The sequence below is a fragment of the Pristiophorus japonicus genome, chromosome 18, assembly GCF_044704955.1.
Source record: "Pristiophorus japonicus isolate sPriJap1 chromosome 18, sPriJap1.hap1, whole genome shotgun sequence".
NCBI lineage: Eukaryota > Metazoa > Chordata > Chondrichthyes > Pristiophoridae > Pristiophorus > Pristiophorus japonicus.
This window is the reverse complement of record NC_091994.1, coordinates 14,470,130-14,493,495: the sequence shown is the minus strand read 5'-3', so window position 1 is coordinate 14,493,495 and position 23,366 is coordinate 14,470,130. Positions and strand designations below refer to the sequence as shown.

The following is a 23,366-nucleotide window of genomic DNA, read 5'->3' as shown; positions in this document are numbered from 1 at the left end:
GTGAAGCACCTTGGGACGTTTTACTACATTAAAGGTGCTATATAAATACAAATTGTTGTTGTTGTTAGTGCTATATGTAGTAATGGTCTGAGTCTATACATGGGTTCTTGAGTGGGGCCTATTATATACAATGGAGCGCTTTGAATTGGCTTTCAAATCACCTTATTTATTAACATTGGAACTTTGATCCATGCCAATTTTGATTCAATTTTTGATTTGAACCGAAATGGTTTGGCATCTCGTGTACCTCTACTTTTGAGAAATTAAAGGACCTTTAGAAATGTCTCAAAGTGCTTCACAAGTGGTTTTAATCGCTCCAGTTCAGGCCCTTTGCATATGCAAAATAAAAAGCAGAAAGGGGCGCTCCTGAATTTCTATGCGATTGTCTTTTATTGAGAAACTGAAGTGAAACCAAAGGTGACATAAGAAAATACTGTTTTACGCAGCGAGTGGTTAGGATCTGGAATGCACTGCCTGAAAGGGTGGTTTAGGCAGACTCAATCGCGGCTTTCCAAAGAGAGTTGGATAAGTACCTGAAAGAAAATGTTTTGCAAGGCTACTGGAAAAGAGCGGGGGAGTGGGACTAGCTGAGGTGCTCTTGGAGAGAGCCGGCACGGGCTCGACGGGCCGAACGGACTTCTTCCGTGCTGTAACCATTCTATTCTATTCTATGTAGTTGCTATGAATTACGGTGACTGTTGTTATGTAGACACACATGATACATGATACAACAGGGTATAGTCAATGGGACATTGTGCTATTTGCACGCACAGTATGATATCATGTTAGCAACAGTGCACTGAGAGCATGTTCATTTGCTTATCCTGTTCACTTCTGGTGTCATTGTTTGAGAATTAGTATCCAACAGATAAATGGTTTAAATAATTACCTTTTTAGCTGTCCCCGATCCACCCCAATAATTGCAGTAGTTTTAAGTGTGGTCAGTTATCCAGGACATGTTTCCCTATTTTTGTAATGGGAGGGAGGAAGTGATGCAACTTCAGGGTCTGTTTCCCTCGCCGTCTGGTTGGGAGGACTATCAACCTCCATTCAAAACTTCTGTCTCCTTTACAGTTTGGTGGGCTGGGGTGGGAGGGGGTGCGTGCTCACTACCTTGAAAAAGAAAGAAAGACTTGCATATATATAGTGCCTTTCATGACCATTGTAATGTATTTGCTTCATGGGTTCTTTGCTCAAGAATTTATAGCAACACATTGCTATTAAGAACGAGTTGGTTTATTAACAAAAGGTTTAACAATCACACTACACATTACTAGTTCATCCTCCAGGCTCACAACCAGCTGCCTCATCGTGGATTCCCCGAACCCAACTGGCTGGGGTTTTATTGAGTCTTGTGAACATCACATGACTGGCTAAGCCACTCACAACTCAACAGCTCCACAAACCTGTGAGCATACTCACACCGGATGTCCCAAAGCACGTCACAGTCAATTCAGTACAGGCAACTCTCGATTATCAGGGGCCCTCGGGGATCGGGCTATTCCGGGTAAACGATTTTGCCGCTAGGGCGAGTGCACGTACTTGCCGAGAATGTTTGGGTCCCAAATTTATAACTTGATGCTAGATTAAATTGCTGGAGTCAACGACCCCTCCCTCAAATCAATGTTGAAACAAGTTCGAACACCAACTCGGCGTGCCTAATCTCCAATCCTTCGGCAGTCATCGGTCGGCGGAGAAAGAGAACAGACAAGCCGGACGGCGCCAGCATGCACTGTCCCCAGATCCTGCCTAGAAACCCGAGCTCATTCCCCGCTAGTGACGCCATCAGGCCCAGCAGCGAGGCTGAAAGGTGAAATGGCCAGTCTAAAGGCTTCAACCGCTGGAGGTCGAATGAGACTCGGCTTTACTTACCCCCAAGGCCGGGCGGCACCCTCAGTGGCGGACAGGTGCAGAAAGTGGTCAGTGCAGGACTCTGTGTGTGGGGTGGGTTTAATGGTCGTGTGCAGCTGTACACGGGACAGAATCACAGTTTTTAAAAGTGCCGTTGCAGTGGCTTCTCCGTTAGATCTGTGCACGGATAATCGGGAGTTGCCTGTACATTTGAAATGTAGTCATGGTTGTAATGTAGGAAACGCAGTAACCAATTTGTACACAGCAAGCTCCCACAAACAACGATAAGATAATGACCAGATCATTTGTTTTTAGGTGTTGTTTGACGGATAAATATTGGCCAGGACACCAAGGAGAACACCCCTGCTCTTCTTCTTCGAGTAGTTCCATCCATGGGATTTTTTACACCCACCCTCGAGGGCAGCTGGGGCCTTGGTTTAATGTCTCATCTGAAAGGTGGCACCTCTGACAGCGTAGCACTCCCTCACTACTGCACTGGAGTGTCAGCCTGGATTTGGTGCTCAAGTAATGCTCAAAACTCAGACACAGAGGCGAGAGTGCGACCCACTGAGCCACAGTTGGCACTTTGGTAGGCTGACCATTTATTAACCATTTGTAGTTGCCCGGAGAAGATGATGGTGAGCCATTTTTTAGCAGAGCCACTTCAAACTGGAGTCACATGGGGTAGTTGCTATGGAACAAGTGATTTAGACAATCCAGCAGCTTTTATGGTCATTTTTTTTTCCTGATGCCAACACACAAATTAAGATTCAGTTTCATACCCTGCCATGATGGGAGTTGAACTCTTGACCTTGGGATTACTAGCCTAGTACTATAAACACTTCACTAAATTACACTACAGCAGATGCGTTTGAGATTTTGCTTCTGGTCTGGTCAGCCTGGCAATGTGGAGCCGCATATCTCAATCCCAGTCAGGATAGCCAGCCCCTTCCCATTTACTTTCTCAGGTCTCGACATCTCCCCTCTCTCCTCGCAGACCATTATCGGACCAGGCCCCTTTCCGAGTTGAGGCAAGAAGCATGCCTGTGCCTCCCTGAACTTCGCTCCCCTTTTCCATAGAGAAACATCTCCCTTTTCCCTGGCCATGACTCTCCGACAGCTGAAATCAGTGGCTCACTGTGCAGCAAATTTGGGTGTAGGACAATACAATGGAATTTGGACGTTCCTCTCGGCTGTTCTGATAGTTTTCCTTATTCTGAACTAAGTGAGCAATCTAATTTGTACCTCATCACCTCTTTTAAACCAGGCACTGGAGAAAGTGGCAAAAGCACATTCATCAAACAGATGAGAATTATCCATGGGTCTGGATACTCAGAAGAAGATAGGAAAGCCTTTGCCAAGTTGGTTTACCAGAACATAATCACTGCAATACAGTCCCTTACACGAGCTATGGACACTTTGAATATACGATACCAACTGCGGGAAAATAAGGTAAGATCAAAATGAGTAAAATGTTAAAAATATATATTTTATTTATATAGCGCCTTTAACGTAGTAAAACTTCCCAAGGTGCTTCACAGCAGTGTGAACAAGACAAACAGATATATTTGACACCGAGCCACAAAAGAAGAAATTGCAGCAGATAACCAAAAGCTTGGTTAAAGAGGTAGGTTTTAAGGAGCGCCTTAAACAAGGAAAGGGAGGTAGAGAGGCAGAGGGAGGGAGTTCCAGAGCTTAGGGCCCAAACCTTAGCTTAAGTCTCCGTATTTAAGGAAGGATATTCTTGCATTGGAGGCAGTTCAGAGAAGGTTCACTAGGTTGATTCCGGAGATGAGGGGATTGACTTATGAAGATAGGTTGAGTAGATTGGAGTTCAGAAGAATGAGAGGTGATCTTATTGAAACATAAGATAATGAGGGGGCTTGATAAGGTGGATGCAGAGAGGATATTTCCACTCATAGGGGAAACTAAAACTAGGCGACATAGTTTTAGAATAAAGGGCCACCCATTTAAAACGGAGATGAGGAGAAATGTTTTCTCTCAGAGGGTTGTAAATCTATGAAATTCTCTGCCCCAGAGAGCTATGGAGGCTGGGTCATTGAATATATTTAAGGCAAAGATAGACAGATTTTTGAGCGATAAGGGAGTAAAGGGTTATGGGAGCGGGCAGGGAAGTGGAGCTGAGTCTATGATCAGATCAGCCATGATCTTATTGAATGGTGGGGCCAAATGGCCTACTCCTGCTCATATTTATGTTCTTATGTTCTTATGTTCAAACAGCTGAAGGCACGGCCACCGATGGTTGAGCAGTTATAATGAGGGATGTTCAAGAGGGCAGAATTTGAGGAGCGCAGACATCATGTGGGGTTGTGAGGCTGGAAAAGGTTACCGAGATAAGGAGGTGGCAAGGCCATGGAGTGATTTGTAAATAAGGATGAGAATTTTGAAATCGTTGTTTAACTGGGAGCCAATGTAGGTCAGGGGTGATGGGTGATCGTGACTTGGTGTAAGTATGTAAATGCCCTATGTAAATCTTCTGGTTTAAATATCTTTCTTCTTGGAACTGGATTGTCTGTTTTATATAATGATGGTTCTGCCTGTAGTTAAACAACAGTTTCTATTAATTATATAAAAGCAAAATACTGTGGCTGCTAGAATCTGAAATAAAAACAGAAAATGCTGGAAATCTCAGTGGGTCAGGCAGCATCTATGGAGAGAAACAGAATTAATGTTTCGGGTCTGTGACCCTTCGTCAGAATTGGCAAAATTTGAGATGTAACAGATTCTTAAGGAAGTGCAGGGGCAGTGAGAGGGGGAGGGGAGGAAAGAACAAAAAGGGAGGTCTGTGATTGGGTGGAAGGCAGGAGAGATTAGAGAGACAAAAGGGATGATGGGTAAAAATGAGATGGTAATGGCACAAGTTAGGAAACAAAAGATGAGTCTAGAGGGGATGTGAATGGCGGAGTCATCACCAGCTGCCGTGGGAAAGAGAAAACAAAGGGGGGGGGGGTTGTAAAAAAAGGGAGGAAAGGGAAAGAAATAGGGGCAAAGTTTCTATTACTTGTCCTGTGTGAGCAGCTTAAGAAATAAGGATGGTGCGGGGGTGGGGGGAGGGACCATTTTCTAAGTTTACTCGACTGGCTGGGAGCCTTGTCTGCCAGCCACACATATCAGGAAACTGCACGCAGAAGAATATTGGCAGAGTGTCACAATTAATGGAAATCATTGGCAAAAGGTCTGCAGTTTCTCTGTATGCGTGGAAGGTGAGCTGGTACTGTGAGCTTGGAAAATCAGCACCGACCTTCTGTCTTTTGCAATTGGAAGGGGCGAATGTTTAGAACAATAGGAAAGTCAGTGATGTGAAAGGCCACTGAAGCTCATTCTCATGCCTTAACTATCAGAACCCTTGAATAACACTTTGTCCTGTCATCGAAACCTCGCAGGGTACTTCACATAATGAATGTTTTAGAGTGCAGTGTGACTGTTGCATAGGTAAACATGGCAGCCACTTCTTCCTAACAGCATTCCACAAAGAGCCAAAAGATAAATGAACAGTTAATCTTTCTTTTGCTGGTGTTGTTTGAAGGAGGAATGTTGGCTCAGCACCAGGAGAACCCGTTGTTGTTTTACAAAAGAGCTACATAAAATTTTTAGCATTCACCTGAAACAGGCAGACAGGACCGCAGTTCATTGTGATACCCCCATTATAGAACTGAGCGCAGTGCCACAAAAAAGTTAATGCCGGGGCACTTAAAGACCCAGCTAAGAGAGCCCTATACAGCTCGTGCCTCACAGCTAATTTGGCATGCCTTGATGACCCTGAGATGCTGAATGTCCACAGCGCTTGGTCTGCCCTCTAGGTCTCCATAACCAGTGCCTGTGAAGAGATACTTGGTTACTCAACCAGAAAACGCCAGGACTGGTTTGATGAAAATGATCAGGAGATCCAAGAGCTAATAGACCATAAGCGCAGAGCATTTCTGAGCCTCAAGCAACAACCCAATTCGGGTGCTGCAAAGCAACGTTACTGACGGCTCAAGGCTGAGGTCCAACAAAAAATCCGGGACCTAAAGAACAGGTGGTGGATGGAGAAAGCACAGGAGATACAACAACTGGCCGACAGCCACAATATGTGAGGATTCTTCATTGCAGTCAAGCCCACCTATGGTCCAAACTCCCAAGGCCCCACCCCACTCCTGGTCAAGAATGGGGAAACACTCATCAAGGACATCGAGGCTGTCAGGGCCCGCTGGAAGGAGCACTTTGAAGATCTCTTCAACCGAGATTTTGCCTTTGACTCGAGTGTTCTCAACTCCATCCCACAGCATGTGACCCGCCATCACCTCAGTGAAACCCCAATACTGCACAATGTAGGCAAAGCCATAAAACAGCTCAAGAATAACAAGGCTACTGGTGCGGATGGAATTCCTGCTGAGGTGCTAAAGTATGGCGGAGGAGTGCTGTTGGTGCGGATACATGACCTCATCTCTCTCATTTGGTGGGAGGAAAGCATGCTGGGAGATCTCAGAGATGCAGTGATCGTGACCATCTTTAAAAAGGGGGACAAGTCCGACTGCGGCAACTATAGGGGAATCTCCCTGCTATCAGCCACTGGGAAGGTTGTCGCTTGAGTTCTCCTCAACCGTCTTCGCTCTGTGGCCGAGGAGCTCCTCCTGGAATCACAGTGCAGATTTTGTCCCCTACAGGGCAAAATGGACATGACCTTTGACCATGACAGCTACAGGAAAAATGCAGGGAGCAACGTCAGCCCTTATACATGGCCTTTTTCAATCTTACAAAAGCCTTTGACACTGTCAACCGTGAGGACTTATGGAACATCCTCCTCCGTTTTGGATGCCCCTAAAAGTTTGTCAACATCCTTTGCCTGCTCCACAGCAACATGCAGGCCGTGATCCTTACCAGCAGATCCATCACAGACCCAATCCACGTCTGGACCAGGGTCAAACAGGGCTGCGTCATCGCTCCAACCCTCTTCTCAATCTTCCTCGCTGCCATGCTCCACCTTACAGTCAACAAGTTCCCCGCTGGAGTGGAACTAAACTACAGAACCAGTGGGAAGCTGTTAAACCTACGCCGCCTCCAGGCCAGGTCCAAGATCACCCCAATCTCTGTCGTTGAGCTGCAGTACGCAGACGACGCCTGCGTCTGTGCATATTCTGAGGGTGAACTCCAGGATATAGTCGATGTATCCACCGAGGCATATGAAAAAATTGGCCTTACGCTTAACATCGGTAAGACAAAGGTCCTCCACCAGCCTGTCCTCGCCGCAAAGCACTGCCCCCGAGTCATCAAGGTTCACAGCGCGGCCCTGGACAACGTGGACCATTTCCCATACCTCAGGAGCCTTTTATCAACAAAGGCAGACATTGATGCAGTGATTCAACATCGCCTCCAGTGCGCTAATGCAGCCTTTGGCCGCCTGAGGAAAAGAGTGTTCGAAGACCTGGCCCTCAAATCTACTACCAAGCTCATGGTCTACAGGGCTGTAGTAATACCCACCCTCCTGTATGGCTCAGAGGCATGGACGATGTACAGAAGACACCTCAAGTCGCTGGAGATATATCACCAACGATGTCTCTGCAAGATCCTGCAAATCCCCTGGGAGGACAGGCGCACTAACATCTGTGTCCTCGCCCAGGCTAACATCCCCAGCATTGAAGCACTGACCTCACTCGATCAGCTTTGCTGGGCAGGTCACATAGTTCGCATGCCAGACACGAGACTCCCAAAGCAATTGCTCTACACGGAGCTCCTTCACGGCAAACGAGCCAAAGGTGGGCAGAGGAAACATTACAAAGACGCTGTCAAAGCCTCCCTGGTAAAGTGCGACATCACCACTGACACCTGGGAGACCCTGGCCGAAGACCGCCCTGGGTGGAGAAAGTGCATCCGGGAGGGCGTTGAGCTCTTCGAATCTCAACGGCGCGAGTGTGAAGAGGTCAGGCGCAGGCAACGGAAGGAGCGGCGGCAAATTAGTCCCACCACCCCTTCTTCCCCCGACGAAGATCTGTCCCACCTGTGACAGGGTCTGTGGCTCTCGTATTGGACTGTTCAGCTACCAAAGGACTCACTTCAGGAGTGGAAGCAAGTCTTCCTCGATTCCGAGGGACTGCCTATGACGATGATTTACAAAAGAGTTACATGAGATTTTTAGCATTCACCTGAAACCAGCAGACAGGACCACAGCTCATTTTGATATCCAAAGGGCAGGACTCCCCCATGATAGAACTGAGAGCAGGGCAGTTTGTTTTAGCGGTGCCCCTGGCAACAAACTCAGCATCCACCTCCTCCCCCGCTGCTGCTCTGTGGCTGTAGTATGTATGATCTACAGGAGGCATGGCTGAATCCCACCAGGTTACTTCGGCAGCGCCTCCCTCCCCTGTGACCTCCACCATCCAGAAGGATCAGAGCAGCAATGCCGTGGGCACACCATCATCTCCAGTTTTCCCTCACACATTCCTAGAGCCTTCTGGACTCAACCGAGTTCAACAATTTCAGATAACCTCTAGCCATTTTTGACTTCCCCCGCCCCCGATCTTATGTTTTTTTTCTCCTTGTTTCCAATGGCAGCTGGTTCCGCCATTCACACCCTATCTAGACTAACCTTTTTCTAACTTCTGCTATTACCATTTCAATTCGGCCCATCATCCCTTTTGTCTCTCTAATCTCACCTACCTTCCACCCTATCACAGACCTTCCATTTTTGTTCTTTCTTCCCTTCCCCCTTTCAGTGCTCCTTCAGAGTCTGTTCTTTTCGAACATTCACCAGTTCTGACAAAGGGTCATCGACCTGAAACGTTAACACTGTTTTACTCTCCACGGATGCTGCCTGACCCGCTGAGATTTCCAGCATTTTCTGTTTTTATTCCCTCACACATTATCCTGACTTAGAAATATATTAGCGTTCCTTCATCGTCGTTGGGTCACTATCCTGGATTGTTTTACCTGGCACCACCGTTGGAGCCTCATCACTGTGAGGACTGCAGTGGTTTATAGAGAAGGCCATCAGCGGCAGGTCGGGGCCATAAAAGGAGCGGTCAGCGGCGGCCCCTGGATAGCGTGGCAGCGTACCACTTCAAGGTACAGCGCGAGCTGGTGTAGGAGGGCGACGGCAGCGAAGAGTGATGTCATCAAGGTCCAGGTTGGTGATTGGAGTGTGGGCGGTTACAGCAGGAGCGGCGAGGTCGGGGCGAAGAAGCGGCAAGAGATTGTGGAGGGATGTGATCGGGGACCAGGGGAGCCGCGAATTCGGGCCAGAAGAGATGAGGGCCCCGGGCCAGCCCACACTGCGATATGTGTGCGCATTAGGTCCATGCAGCAGAGCTGGTCTCCAGTCGTCTTGGGTAATCCTTGCCACCGGACTAAGACCTAGCTCTGTCAAGCCCGTGTGACGCCTGGTGTGCAACGGCCACCACACGTTATAAAAATCCACGCACAGGCATCTACCACCCTTCAACATGTAGTTCAGGTCCTTCATTGAAACACCTGTGAACTCATCCCTTTTTGGCGTGGAAGCAAGTCATCCTCGCTTCGAGGGACTGCCTATGATGATGATGATAGAGAAGGTCCAGCACCACCTTGTCAGGGCAGCTAGGGATGGGCAATAAATGAGGTCTTGCCAGTATGGCCCACATCTTAACAACAATTTTTGTTTCAAAAGAGCTGCATTTTGATTCATAGGACTGGTTGCATTTTAAGATATCGGATGTGATCCTGAACTTTGAAAAGAATGATAGATAGTGGAAAATTGACATTTTACTGCAGAATGTATCTATAAACAAGAGGTACTTGGAAGAAGGAGGAACATGGGGTCAGGGACTTTTGTATCTACACGCATTTCTGTTTCAGTATTAAGTTGCATGTGCAACAAGGAACAGGATACGGACAGAAATATTACCTGTTTGGCAGAACCAGGCATTTGCTCAGACTAAATTATTTTCCTGCCAGACAATCTCAAGTGGGTAATCTCACACCGTTAATCCTCTATCTGCATTTGCCAGTAAAGGGTATTAGTTCAGGTAGCCAGCATTTATCAGCTGTGATAACAGGCAACATGGAAACGGAGATAGAAAGAGAAATATTTCATTCGGACCTTATTAATAATGTATTTCTCTGACAAAAAGCAAATTCTATACATCCACATCAACAGTAAGGCTATGCGTAAATATCACATTATCATCATCATAGGCAGTCCCTCGAAATGAGGGTGACTTGCTTCCACGCCGAAAAGGAATGAGTTCACAGGTGTTTCAATGAAGGACCTAGAAACATAGAAATTAGGTGCAGGAGTAGGCCATTCGGCCCTTCGAGCCTGCACTGCCATTCAATAAGATCATGGCTGATCATTCAACCTCAGGACCCCTTTCCTGCTTTCTCTCCATACCCCTTGATCCCTTTGGCCGTAAGGGCCACATCTAGCTCCCTTTTGAATATATCTAATGAACTGGCCTCAACAATTTTCTGCGATAGAGAATTCCACAGGTTAACCACTCTGAGTGAAGAAGTTTCTCCTCATCTCGGTCTTAAATGGCTTACCCCTTATTCTTAGGCTGTGACCCCTGGTTCTGGAACTCCCCAGCAACGGGAACATTCTTCCTGCCTCTAACCTGTCCAATCCCGTCAGAATTTCATATGTTTTTATGAGATCCCCGCTCATTCTTCTAAACTCCAGTGGAATACAAGCCCAGTTGATGCAGTCTCTCCTCATATGTCAGTCCTGCCAATCTGGTGAACCTTCGCTGTACTCCCTCAATAGCAAGAACGTCCTTCCTCAGATTAGGAGACCAAAACTGAACACAATATTCCAGGTGTGGCCTCACCAAGGCTCTGTACAACTGCAGTAAGACCTCCCTGCTCCTAAAATCTAGCTATGAAGGCCAACATACCATTTGCCTTTGTCACCGCCTGCTGTACCTGCATGCCAAACTTCAATGACTGATGTACCATGACACCCAGGTCCCATTGCACCTCCCCTTTTCCTAATCTGTCACCATTCAGATAATATTCTGTCTTCCTGCTTTTGCCACCAAAGTGGATAACCTCACATTTATCCACATTATACTGCATCTGCCATGCATTTGCCCACTCACCTAACCTGTCCAAGTCACCCTGCAGCCTCTTAACATCCTCCTCACAGCTCACACCGCCAGCCAGCTTAGTGTCATCTGCAAATAACTAATATTCAGGATCCCGAACTACATCTTGAAGGGTGGAAGATGCCTGTGGGTGGATTTTTTTAACATGTGGTGGCCATTGCACACCGGCCACCACATGGGCTTGACGGAGCTAGGTCTTGGTCCAGTGGCAAGGATTAAGCAAGACAACTGGAGACCAGCTCTGCTGCATGGACCTAGTGCACACATGTATCGCAGTTTGGGCTGGCCCGTGCTGCCCCTTGGGCCCGCGCCTTTTCTGGGCCCCGATCACATCCCTCTATGAACTCTTGCCATTCCTTCGCCCCGACCTCGCCACTCCTGCAGTACCTGCCCGGACTGCAATCAGCCATCGCCCTCCTGTAGCAGCTGCGCTGCATAGAAACATAGAAAATAGGTGCAGGAGTAGGCCATTTGGCCCTTCGAACCTGAACCACCATTCAATAAGATCATGGCTGATCATCACCTCAGTACCCCTTTCCTGCTTTCTTTCCATACCCCTTGATCCCTTTAGCCGTAAGGGCCATATCTAACTCCCTCTTGAATATATCCAACGAACTGGCATCAACAACTCTCTGCGGTAGGGACTTCCACAGGTTAACAATTCTCTGAGTGAAGAAGTTTCTCCTCATCTCAGTCCTAAATGGTTTACCCCTTATCCTTAGACTGTGTCCTCTGGTTCTGGACTTCCCCAACATCGGGAACATTCTAACCTGTATCTAACCTGTCCAGTCCCGTCAGAATTTTATATGTTTCTATGAGATCCCCTCTCATCCTTCTAAACTCCAGTGAATACAGGCCCAGTCGATCCAGTCTCTCCTCATATGTCAGTCCTGCCATCCCAGGAATCAGTCAGGTGAACCTTTGCTGCACTCCCTCAATAGCAAGAACATCCTTCCTCAGATTAGGAGACCAAAACTGAAGACAATGTTCCAGATGAGGCCTCACCAAGGCCCTGTACAACTGCAGTAAGACCTCCCTGCTCTTATACTCAAATCCCCTTGCTATGAAGGCCAACATACCATTTGCCTTCTTCACCACATGCTGTACCTGCATGCCAACTTTCAATGACTGACACCCAGGTCTTGTTGCACCTCCCCTTTTCCTAATCTGCCACCATTCAGATAATATTCTGCCTTCGTGTTTTTGCCCCCAAAGTGGATAACCTCACATTTATCCACATTATACTGCATCTGCCGTGCATTTGCCCACTCACCTAACCTGTCCAAGTCACCCTGCAGCCTCTTAGCGTCCTCCTCACAGCTCACACCCGCCACCCAGCTTAGTGTCATCTGCAAACTTGGGGATATTACACTCAATTCCTTAATCTAAATCCTTAATATATGCTGTAACTAGCTGGGGTCCCAGCACTGAGCCCTGCGGCACCCCACTAGTCACTGCCTGCCATTCTGAAAAGGATCCGTTTATCCCGACTCTCTGCTTCCTGTCTGCCAACCAGTTTTCTATCCATGTCAGTACATTACGCCCAATACCATGTGCCTTAATTTTGCACACCAATCTCTTGTGTGGGACCTTGTCAAAAGCCTTTTGAAAGTCCAAATATACCACATCCACTGGTTCTCCCTTGTCCACTCTTCTAGTTACATCCTCAAAAAATTCTAGAAGATTTGTCAAGCATGATTTCCCTTTCATAAATCCATGCTGACTTGGACCAATCCTGTCACTGCTTTCCAAATGCGCTATTTCATCTTTAATAATTGATTCCAACATTTTCCCCACTACTGATGTTAGGCTAACCGGTCTATAATTACCCATTTTCTCTCTCCCTCATTTTTTAAAAAGTGGTGTTACATTAGCTACCCTCCAGTCCATAGGAACTGATTCAGAGTCGATAGATTGTTGGAAAATGATCACCAATGCATCCACTATTTCTAGGGCCACTTCCTTAAGTACTCTGGGATGCAGACTATCAGGCCCTGGGGATTTATCAGCCTTCAATCCCATCAATTTCCCTAACACAATTTCCCGCCTAATAAGGATTTCCTTCAGTTCCTCCTTTTCATTAGACCCTCGGTCCCCTAGTATTCCGGAAGGTTATTTGTGTCTTTCTTCGTGAAGACAGAACCAAAGTATTTGTTCAACTGGTCTGCCATTTCTTTGTTCCCCATTACAAATTCACCTGTGTCTGACTGCAAGGGACCTACGTTTGTCTTCACTAATCTTTTTCTCTTCACATATCTATAGAAGCTTTTGCAGTCAGTTTTTATGTTCCCAGCAAGCTTCCTCTCATACTCTATTTTCCCCCTCCTAATTAAACCCTTTGTCCTCCTCTGCTCAATTCTAAATTTCTCCCAGTCCTCAGGTTTTCTGCTTTTTCTGGTCAATTTATATGCCCCTTCCTTGGATTTAACACTATCCTTAATTCTCCTTGTTAGCCACGGTTGAGCCACCTTCCCTGTTTTATTTTTACTCCAGACAGGGATATACAATTGTTGAAGTTCATCCATGTGATCATTTAATGTTTGCCATTGCCTATCCACCATCAACCCTTTAAGTATATTTCGCCAGTCTATTCTAGCCAATTCACGTTTCATACCATCGAAGCTACCTTTCATTAAGTTCAGGATCCTAGTCTCTGAATTAACTGTCACTCTCCATCTTAAAAAAGAATTCTACCATATTGTGGTCACTCTTCCCCAAGGGGCCTCGCTCAACAAGATTGCTAATTAGTCCTTTCTCATTACACATCACCCAGTCTAGGATGGCCAGCCCTCTAGTTGGTTCCTCGACATATTGGTCTAGAAAACCATCCCTAATACACTCCAGGAAATCCTCCTCCGCCGTATTGCTACCAGTTTGGTTAGCCCAATCTATATGTGGATTAAAGTCACCCATGATAACTGCTGTACCTTTATTGCACGCATCCCTAATTTCTTGTTTGATGCTGTCCCCAACCTCACTACTACTATTTGGTGGTCTGTAGTGGTATGCCGCTGCACGCTGCTCCCTCTAATGGCCCCGGCCTGCTGATGGTCTTGCTTGCTGGGACCTCGGAGGAGGAGGACAATGAGCCTCAACCATGCTGTTCAGCGCAGGTTGAGTCAGCAACTCAAGGGTCCTCTGTACCTGCGGCCATGTCCTCATCAACTGGTGAAGTAGCGGGGCCAGGCATCTTGCAACAGGGCACTCGGAGTGGTCCAGCGCCTACGCTGACCCTGCGGAGGTTGGTTCGGTGAGGTAGGTATGCGCAACGACAGGCGGATGTCAACCTGAACATGGTCTCATTGTCAAGGGTGAGCGTCCACATTGGTCGAGAGCTCCTCTAGGCGAAAGGTGGGTTGACTGGCAACACTGCCGCGCACTCTGCGGACCAAGAGAGTGAAAGACATTCTTGCTACACTTCTGAAATTATTCCATTATGTAAGAAGGATTGGGATAGAGACCGCATAAAGATAAAGTGCTTAACACCACAGAGGGTTATCAGTGCTCTTTTGTTCTCATTATAGTGAGACTGCTGAAATATCTCTTTCATGTTTGCATAAAGAGGCACCTGGTACACCAGTTAACCAGCAAGGAATTACTTAAAAACTACCCAATAAAATAGTCTCCTTGGGCTCAATGGCCTTTTCCTGTTTCTCTTTAGTTTTCATGCTCATCGAAGTGAGGAATACTGGTGCTGGGAAATGGAACACATCCCAACGTTAGCGCCAAGCACCCTCAAAGCCTCGCTGATAAAGTGCAACATCCCCACCGACACCTGGGAGTCCCTGGCCAAAGACTGCCCTAAGTGGAGGAAGTGCATCCAGGAGGGCACTGAGCACCTCGAGTCTCATTGCCGAGAGCATGCAGAAATCAAGCGCAGGCAGCGGAAGGAACGTGCGGCAAACCTTTCCATCAACGACTATCTGTCCCACCTGTGACAGAGATTGTGGTTCTCGTATTGGACTGTTCAGCCACCTAAGGACTCATTTTTCGAGTGGAAGCAAGTCTTCCTCGATTCCGAGGGACTGCCTATGATGAGCACCAAGTACTCCCAAGTGGAGTCAGGTATCGTACAGCCAGATGCAGAGTAAAGCTCGCTCTGCACTCCCCCAACAATATGCCTCAGAAATAAAGACAGAAAATGCTGGAAATGCTCAGTGGGTGAAGGGCAGCAACTGTGGAGAGAGAGAGAGAAACAGAGTTAACGTTTCAGGTTGGCGATCTTTCGTCAATACTGGCAAAAGTTAGAGCTGTGACAGGTTTTAAGAAAGTACAGAGGGAGGGAAAGTGGGGTTAGGGAGGGGAGGAAAGAACAAAAGGGAAGGTTTGTGAGAGGGTGGCAGGCAGGCGAGATTAAGGGGGAGAAATTCGGGAGTGCCCCGTTTGGGCTGCTAACCTTTGAAAGTTGAAAAAATTAGTGCCAGGCTTTTAAAATATTTGGTGTCTGCACTCCAGGAATGAAGTGGAACGCTAAATCAGGCACTCCACTTCCTTCCTGGAGCGCTAAAGGCGGGCCGGTAGCGGTGCAGCGCTGCACACTGTGTCACACAGCGCTGTCGCATTCCAAAGTTCCTTCTCTCCCTTAAAGGGAAGGACCATCGCTGCAGGCTCCGCATTGGGGCCAGTGAGATAGTTCCCGACAGCAGCTATGATCCGGCCCGATCAGCCCCACGCACTGCAGCAGAAGGCCGGGGTGATCGATCCCAGGCCCGGGAGAATTTTTTTTTAAATGGAGAAAAAACATTTTTAGAAATGTTGTCACTTAGCTCGGCAACCTGCCCTTTAACTTTCGCGCCTGGGCCTCCCGATCAACGTCTCCTGCAGCCGTCGGTGTTTTCGCCCGGCGATGCTGCAGGGGGCGGAACCGAAGTTCGGGTCCGGGGTGCCACCGGGGCGATGCGCGCGGCGATGACGTCACCTTCTCCAAGCGATGAAATTCGGGGCACAACATCTTACCACCGCCGCAAAACCTCCTGCCAAGGTTAGCGGGAGTCGTTCATCTTGCCGCGCCCCGTTGGTAAGTCATTAGCGCCCCGTTATCGCCGTCTGGAGACGATAATGAGAGGCGCTAAGGAGGACAATTTCTAGGCTTAAGTGGCAAAAGGGATGATGGCACAAGGCAAAAAGGGACAAGTAAAGAAACGAAAGATGGGTCGAGAGGAGGTATGAGTGGCATCAGCAGAACCATTACCAGCATCTGCTGTCCAAAACAATGGGAGTATCTCTCAGACCCAGCTGGAGAAACGCAATGCCTACTGCGCCAGCATGGTATTTTTCCATTTCACCCCATTAACCTATATTGGGCCCATCAGAGCGAGATTGGCAATTAATACAAATTAGAGTTTGTTTTGTGCTGTAGGCCCATAACCCACCAAGATATGGTTTGAGACTGCCTAAACCCATTTTGCATAGTCTCTTGTAGCTAGAAGTCAGTAGAGACATTTATCCCATCAATCGGGGCTGGATTTGAATCCAAACCTCAGGGGCCAAAAGCTCCTTGCACCAACCAGTTCCCTGAGCAAGACGTTACTATAACTTGCATTTATATAGTCGTTGTCACTTGAAAGCTTCTCAAAGCACTTCACAAGGTGGCGATGTAGACAGCAAGCAGGAAAAGGAGGGTGGTTGGATGGAGACACCTAAATGGTCAGAGAGATGGTCTTTTTAGAAGGCAGGAAGGGAGGTACGAGGGAAAAGTAATTTTAGAAGAGAACTACAGAGGTCAAGAGTGTATTGACTGCACAGTCAGCCTCTGATGGAGAGGAGGGAGCGGGCATCAAGTGGTAACTTGAATTCAGAGGACTGAGGAGTACAGTGAGCCACGTATAGCTGGGGAAGATCAGATGGGGTAGAATGAGGCCATGGTGTAATGTATGCACCTATGAGGACACTCACAGGTTTGCAGAGTTGTTGACTCCTGATCTTTGGGCACCCTGTGTGGAGGGGAGTGGGCAGGTCGGAAGGCCTCCTCCTAGGACTGCTCCTGGGCATGGCCAAGGGGGCCATCAGCCGGTCCAGGCAGCGTGCGGTCGAGGGAGTCGTTCAGCCCGACTGCCTGCCTCTCTTCTGTAGTTACATCCGAGCCAGGGTGTCCCTGGAGATGGAGCATGCAGTGTCCACCGGTACGCTCGCTGCCTTCCGCAAGAGGTGGGCACCGGAGGGACTGGAGTGCATCGTCATGCCCAGCAGCCAAATTTTAATTTGATCGTTTATTGTCTAAAAGTTTTATTGCTTAACGTCCAAAGTTTAATTTGTGAATTTGTCGGTTTTAGTGCCCCCTTTTAAGGGGGGCACTTGGTTTATAGTTTTACTAAAATAGTTGTAGAGTTGTTGAGTAGGAGTGGCTTAGCCAGTCATGTGATGTTCACAAGACTCAATAAAACCCCAGCCAGTTGGGTTCAGGGAATCCACAATGCACAATGTAGCAGGTGGTTGTGAGTCTGGTGGACGAAGTGGTAATGTGTGGTGTGATTGTTAAACCTTTTGCTAATATACCAACTAGTTCTTAATAGCAATGTGTTGCTATGAATTCTTAAGCAAATGACCCAGGAAGCAAATACATTACAGTGGGGTTTGAAATGGAGGATCTTGACGTTGATTTGTTGAGGTTTAGACAGCCAGTGGAGCTTTGTAGCGGCAAGGGTGATAAGTGTATGAAAGAGAACAGAGAGCAGGGAGTTTTGGATTTGCAAAGGATGGAGTCAGGGATACCCAGTAAGGAAAGTATTTGATGAGTCAATACTCGAGGTGATGAAAGCACGGCTTAGGATTTCAGCGGGGTGGAGGGAACTAAGGGTGTAAGCAGGAATTGTTCTGAAAGTGGAAGAGTGTGGTTTTGATGATGGACTGGCTGTGGGGGCGAAAGGCTGAGCTCAGGGTTAAACAGGATGCCCAAGTCTATCTCCTAAACTATTGTCACAGCAATGGAAGTGAAATTCCTCCAATTGATAACCAGACTGGAAAAATCAGAGAATGCAGGAATTTCCAGTTAATATTCCTGTCGACTTTTATAGTAAAATTATTATAATTAGAATTCCTTTGTCCACATCATGTACAGTGCACTGCACCAGGACCATTTCTCCGGTAACATTTTTGCAAATGCTTTGGTCAATTGTCAAAGAATGTAACTTTTTAAGCACAAAGTACTTTGAAAAGCTTCTGGTGGTTTAGGAAACAAGAACTATTTATGATAATAGCAACATATTAAAAGGAAAGATAGTTTGAGGAAAAGGAGCCCTTTAGTTAAAATGAAGCCTGTTTTTGCTTGGATTTCCAAAATCTGCTCTTTAACAAATCATTGTTTGCCTGCAAACCAATGGCAACAAGACAAGAGAGAAATATTTATATATATATATGTGTGTGTGTGTGTGTATGGCAGTGTTTGGAAAGGAAAGATAGCTTAATGTGAGTTCCAACATTTTTTCTTTCACCTCGAGAATTGACTCATCAAATGCTTTCCTTACTGGGTCCCTGTCTCCTTTGCAAATCCAAAATTCCCTCGTTTTGTTCTCTTACATACGATGTCCCATACACTTATCACCCTTGCTGCTACAAAGCTGCACTGGCTGTCTAAACCTCAACCAATCAACTTCAGATCTCACCACAGCCTCATTCTTCCCCACCTGATCTTCTCCAGCTATACATGGCTCACTGTACTCTCCGGTCCTCCGAATTCAAGTTATCACTTGATCCCCGCTCCCTCCTCTCCATCAGAAGCTGACTGTGCAGTCACCACACTCAGACATCCGCCATTCACAATGTTCATTTTACCTGAAACAAACCGCTTACAGAACAGACACAGCTTCTGATAGTATTGCTGTGTGACAGGACTAACTCGAGGCAAGCTTCCCATGTGGCGGGGGGAGGGGGGGGGGAGCCGACCAGTGGAAACTCAGGACCCTCTTCCATGATGACCTCATAGCCCAGCTGTCGGGAGTAACCAGTACCTCATATCCCAGCTGTACAGAATGTTCTAGTTAGGTATTCAATGGCAGGCATTTTGGAAACATTTGGACAAGGCTGATTTCAATTGGCAATATCCATGCAAATCCACTGCTAATTGCATTAGCATTGTGTAAAAATATGAATGAATAGATTTAGCGCGCCAAAAGATGCACACAGGAGGTCTGATTCAGAATTGGAATTACTTTACTAATTGGGAGAAAAAAAACTCAAAGAATATTAATCACATGTACTAAACTTAATGAATTCACATCTTTATTGTCAGGTAATTAGCACGCCCACTCAAATTGTGTTTCACAATCTATTTTGCTTTTGAAATTAATTTTTATAGGCTCCCCCCCCCCGATGGCTGAGTGATAAAGTCACCATCGCTGAGGCACACAGGAGCCAGTTTGATCAATGCCGAGCTCAGCTGGGGCCGCAGTAATGGTGCCACAACTGGCCACCGTATCCATGCGGCAAACCAGTCCCACCCACCCTTTCCCTCAACGACTATCTGTCCCACCTGTGACGGGGACTGTGGCTCTCGTATTGGACTGTTCAGCCACCGAGGGACTCATTTTAAAAGTGGAAGCAAGTCTTCCTCGATTCCGAGGGACTGCCTATGATGATGATGATGATGGATATCCTTTGGGTTACGGAGGGGTAAAGTGACCATTTTATAGCAACCTTTAATGAAAGTGCACATGTAGATGTCAGCTGACACCGAGGTCGGATTCGGTGGTCGGATAGCCTGCTGACACTGTGTAGACTCACACATGAAGCATGGCCTTTTGAGTGAGAGGTTGGCATTCCAGTGAGGGACCCTCCAGTAAGGCATTCGTAACTTCAGGAAAGGAAGGGAAAAAAGCTCTCCCAGGTGAGGTGCAGCTTTGACTCGGGCCACATGACAATTCCCTATGTTGTGGTGAATGCTCTGTACTGTGCTAGGATAACATAGCCAGTTTCCAAACTGACTATCATTGCAGCCGATATAAGTAACACAAGCAACCTCACAAAATCGCAAGGTAAATACAGATGAGGAATGTAGGTGAGTGAGGATGCGATTGATGGATTGGATGAACAACAATAACTTATATTTATATAGCGCCTTTAACATAATAAAATGTCACAATGTCCCCAGGAGTATTATAAGACAAAAAACATTGATACATAAGGAGAAATTAGCGCCAGTGACCAAAAGTTTGGCCAAAGAGGTATGTTTTAAGGAACGTCTTAAAGGAGCAAAGAGAGGTAGAGAAGCGGAAAGGTTTAGGCAGGGAATTTCAGAACTTAGGGCCTAGGCAACGGAAGGCACAGCCACCAATGGTTGAGCGATTACATTCAGGGATGCGCAAGAGGGCAGAATTAGAGGAGCACAGATATCTCGGGGAGGGGGGTGGGTTGTGGGGCTGGAGGAGATTACAGAGATAGAGAAGGGCGAAGCCATGGATTCATTTGAAAACAAGGGTGAGAATTTTGAAATCGAGGCGTGGCTTAACCGGGAGCCAATGCAGGTCAGCGAGCACATGGGTGATGGGTGGGCGGGACTTGCTGCGAGTTAGGACCAGGGCAGCTGAGTTTTGGATCACCTCAAGTTTACATAGGGTAGAACGTGGGAGGCCAGCCTGGAGTGCGCTGGAATAGTCAAGGTCTAGAGGTCACAAAGGCATGGAGGAGGGTTTCAGCAGTGGATGAGCTGAAGCAAAGGCGGAGACAGGCGATGTTACGGAGGTGGAAATGGGCAGTCTTAGTTATGCTGTGGATATGTGGTCAGAAGCTCATTTCAGGGTCAAATATGACACCAAGTTCTTAGTTTTGGAAAAGTTGGAGGACGGAGGATGGCAGGTCAGCAGGCAGCGCTTTAGAGTAGTGGAGCGTCATTTTGAACTTCAGCGGGGAAGAGTAGCGGTAATGGTTCGACCATCCGTTATACACCCCGCACGACTTTCCAGTCCACGGAAGTCAATGTTGAACGTTGCCCCATTGAGTCGCGAGGTGACAAAGGCACCTATAAGGGTTTCAGCGGCCGAGGGGAAAAGTGGATCAAAATCATTTCAGTCGTGTTCAAGGGATATGTTCAGGTACTCTGTCATATTGGCAGTTAGAATCATCGTTAGAATTTTCATTGTGAAATTTTTATTTTTGTAGTCAGTCTCCCACTGGCAGCCAGCTTATACAGGAAGGCTCCATTATCAATGTGGAAATAGGACCATATAATAGAAAAGTTAGCAAGAAGTGCTCCAGATTCGTTATTTATTACAAGTTGCTATCCTGTGGCATTTTATACAGGGCGTCAAGAGCAAGTGTTAGAGGGCAGGGTGCATAGATATAATTCAGTCCCCATTTTAAAGTCCGACGTCCATTCTTACTTTAAAATATTGCCATTATAAATTCCTATGTCCACATTTAAAATGGAAATGCGTATGTAAACGTGTCACGCTGTAATTACACCCTCCCTCCAGTAATGGCGCTGCAGAACCTCTTTCTGTTCAACTTCTACTGTGGTAACCATTTAGAATTTGTCGAATGTACTTTGTAACAAGCCGAGCAGTGGAAGTCTGGGAATCGAATCTGTGCTACTTCTACCATTGACATTCTGATTTTAATTCAACAGGAAAATTCTCAGGTAATAAAGGAATTAGAAGCTTATAAAATCATGACCTTTGAAAGGCAGCATGCAGATGCGATTAAAAGCCTGTGGAACGATCGCGGAGTAAAGGCCTGCTATGAGCGTCGCCGGGAGTACCAATTGCTTGACTCGACAAATTAGTAAGTCTTAATTATTTTCTTTTCCTTTCAAAAGATTCGTTGTGCGGTTCGGTTAAAATTAACAACGACCTCAGTCGTTGCATTGTAATTCTGTTTGTCTGTGTTGCGTGTTTTGATAATACACGAATGTCAGAAATTTGCCCCAGCAGTTCCACTGCTTTGTTGATTGATCTCAGCATCCTCACCACACGCCGACTCACCACAGCCTTCGATCCTGCCGTTCTCCAGAAATGCATCACTCTGCCCTTTGTGCCACAGTGTCAGCCGTGGCTCAGTGGGTAGCACTCCTGCCTCTGAGTCAGAATGTTGTGGATTCAAGTCCCACTCCAGGGACTTGAACACAAAAATAATCTAGGCTGACACTGCTGCGGGAGTGTTGCACTGTTCGAGGTGCTGTCTTTTGGATGAGACGTTAAACCGAGGCCCCGTTTGCCCTCTCAGGTGATGTAAAAGCTCCCATGGCACTATTTCGAAGAAGAGCAGGGGGAGTTATCCCCGGTGTCCTGGCCAATCAATATTACAAAAAAAAATTATCTGGTCATTATCACATTGGTGTTTGTGGGAGCTTGCTGTGCGCAAGTTGGCTGCCCTGTTTCCCACATTACAACACTGATTACATTCCAAAAGTACTTCATTGGCTGTAAAGCGCTTTGAGATGTCCAGTGGTTGTCAAAGGGGCTTTATAAATGCAAGTCTTTCTTTGAACTGACTTATATTATGTGATTTAATGGTCTTCCATGGTATGATTTCCATATATCTATTGGCCTCTGTGAAAAACAGTTTCCCCTGAATTCCTGACTGGCTTCATCTTACTACTGCCCCGTTCTTCGGCATAAACAGGGCGGTAGCCGATTAAACATTGGCGATCTGCCTGTTCCAATATTCGGCCTTGATTTAGGCAGCCAGCGCCCCTGCGAGAAACAGGCAGTGGCCTCATTATTACGTTTAAACAGAGGTCAGATGACGCAGTTAGGACCTCTGTGGAATTTCGATGTCGATCAGCGCTGTCACCACTGCACACTGAGCCCGCCCGCAAACCATGGGTGTGACGGGTTGGGAGGCGGCCATTGGCAGTGATATTTAAAGGGATAATAAGCTGCAGTCAGGCGAAGCTGGAGGCAGATCTGGCAAAGACATTTTCTTCATTCTTTTGGCAGCCTTCGATGCTTCCTCAAGATTAACTCCTTGCTACTTGGCATGCTCTTTGCACTTCTGTCGCAGTGCTCTATTGAGCTGATCTTTTTAGCCCTCCCCTTTAAGGTGCTGCTGCAGATCCGTGTCGTTCCCCCCCCAAATGGCGAACTGCCTATAAGCAGCACAATTAGCAGTGGCAACTCGCTCGTTCTATTTATACAAGACCCGACTACGAAGTTTGATCGGGTCTCCCGCCATCGTCATGCCAATTCCAACATAATTTTAATTGTTTTTCTCCATTTCCCGGCCGGCAGCCAGGCTGATTGCGAGGTTGGCTGGCTATCGAGCGAGAAGCCCTGCATTGAAAGGCGGGGAGCGGAGAGGAGGGAGGGAGGGAGAGATTGAGGGGGGAGGGTGGAGATCGTGGATCTGGGGGAGAGATTGCGGGTTGGGTGAGAGATTGTGAGTTGAGGGGGAGATCGTGAGTTGGGGAGATCGTGAGTTGGAGGGGGCGATCGTGAGTTAAGGGGGAGATCGTGAGTTAAGGGGGAGATCGTGAGTTAAGGGGGAGATCGTGAGTTGGAGGGGGAA

General features: G+C 47.1%; 1 protein-coding gene across 1 annotated transcript in view; it reads left to right on the top strand.

The window, feature by feature from the left end:
* Positions 1 to 23,366, top strand: part of LOC139228562 (guanine nucleotide-binding protein subunit alpha-14-like) — a 93,146-nt gene that overhangs the window by 44,868 nt on the left and 24,912 nt on the right. The window contains exons 2-3 of the mRNA XM_070859679.1: positions 3,119 to 3,303; positions 21,487 to 21,641. Of these exons, the coding sequence (XP_070715780.1) occupies positions 3,119 to 3,303; positions 21,487 to 21,641 (340 nt within the window). The remainder of the gene's footprint in view (positions 1 to 3,118; positions 3,304 to 21,486; positions 21,642 to 23,366) is intronic.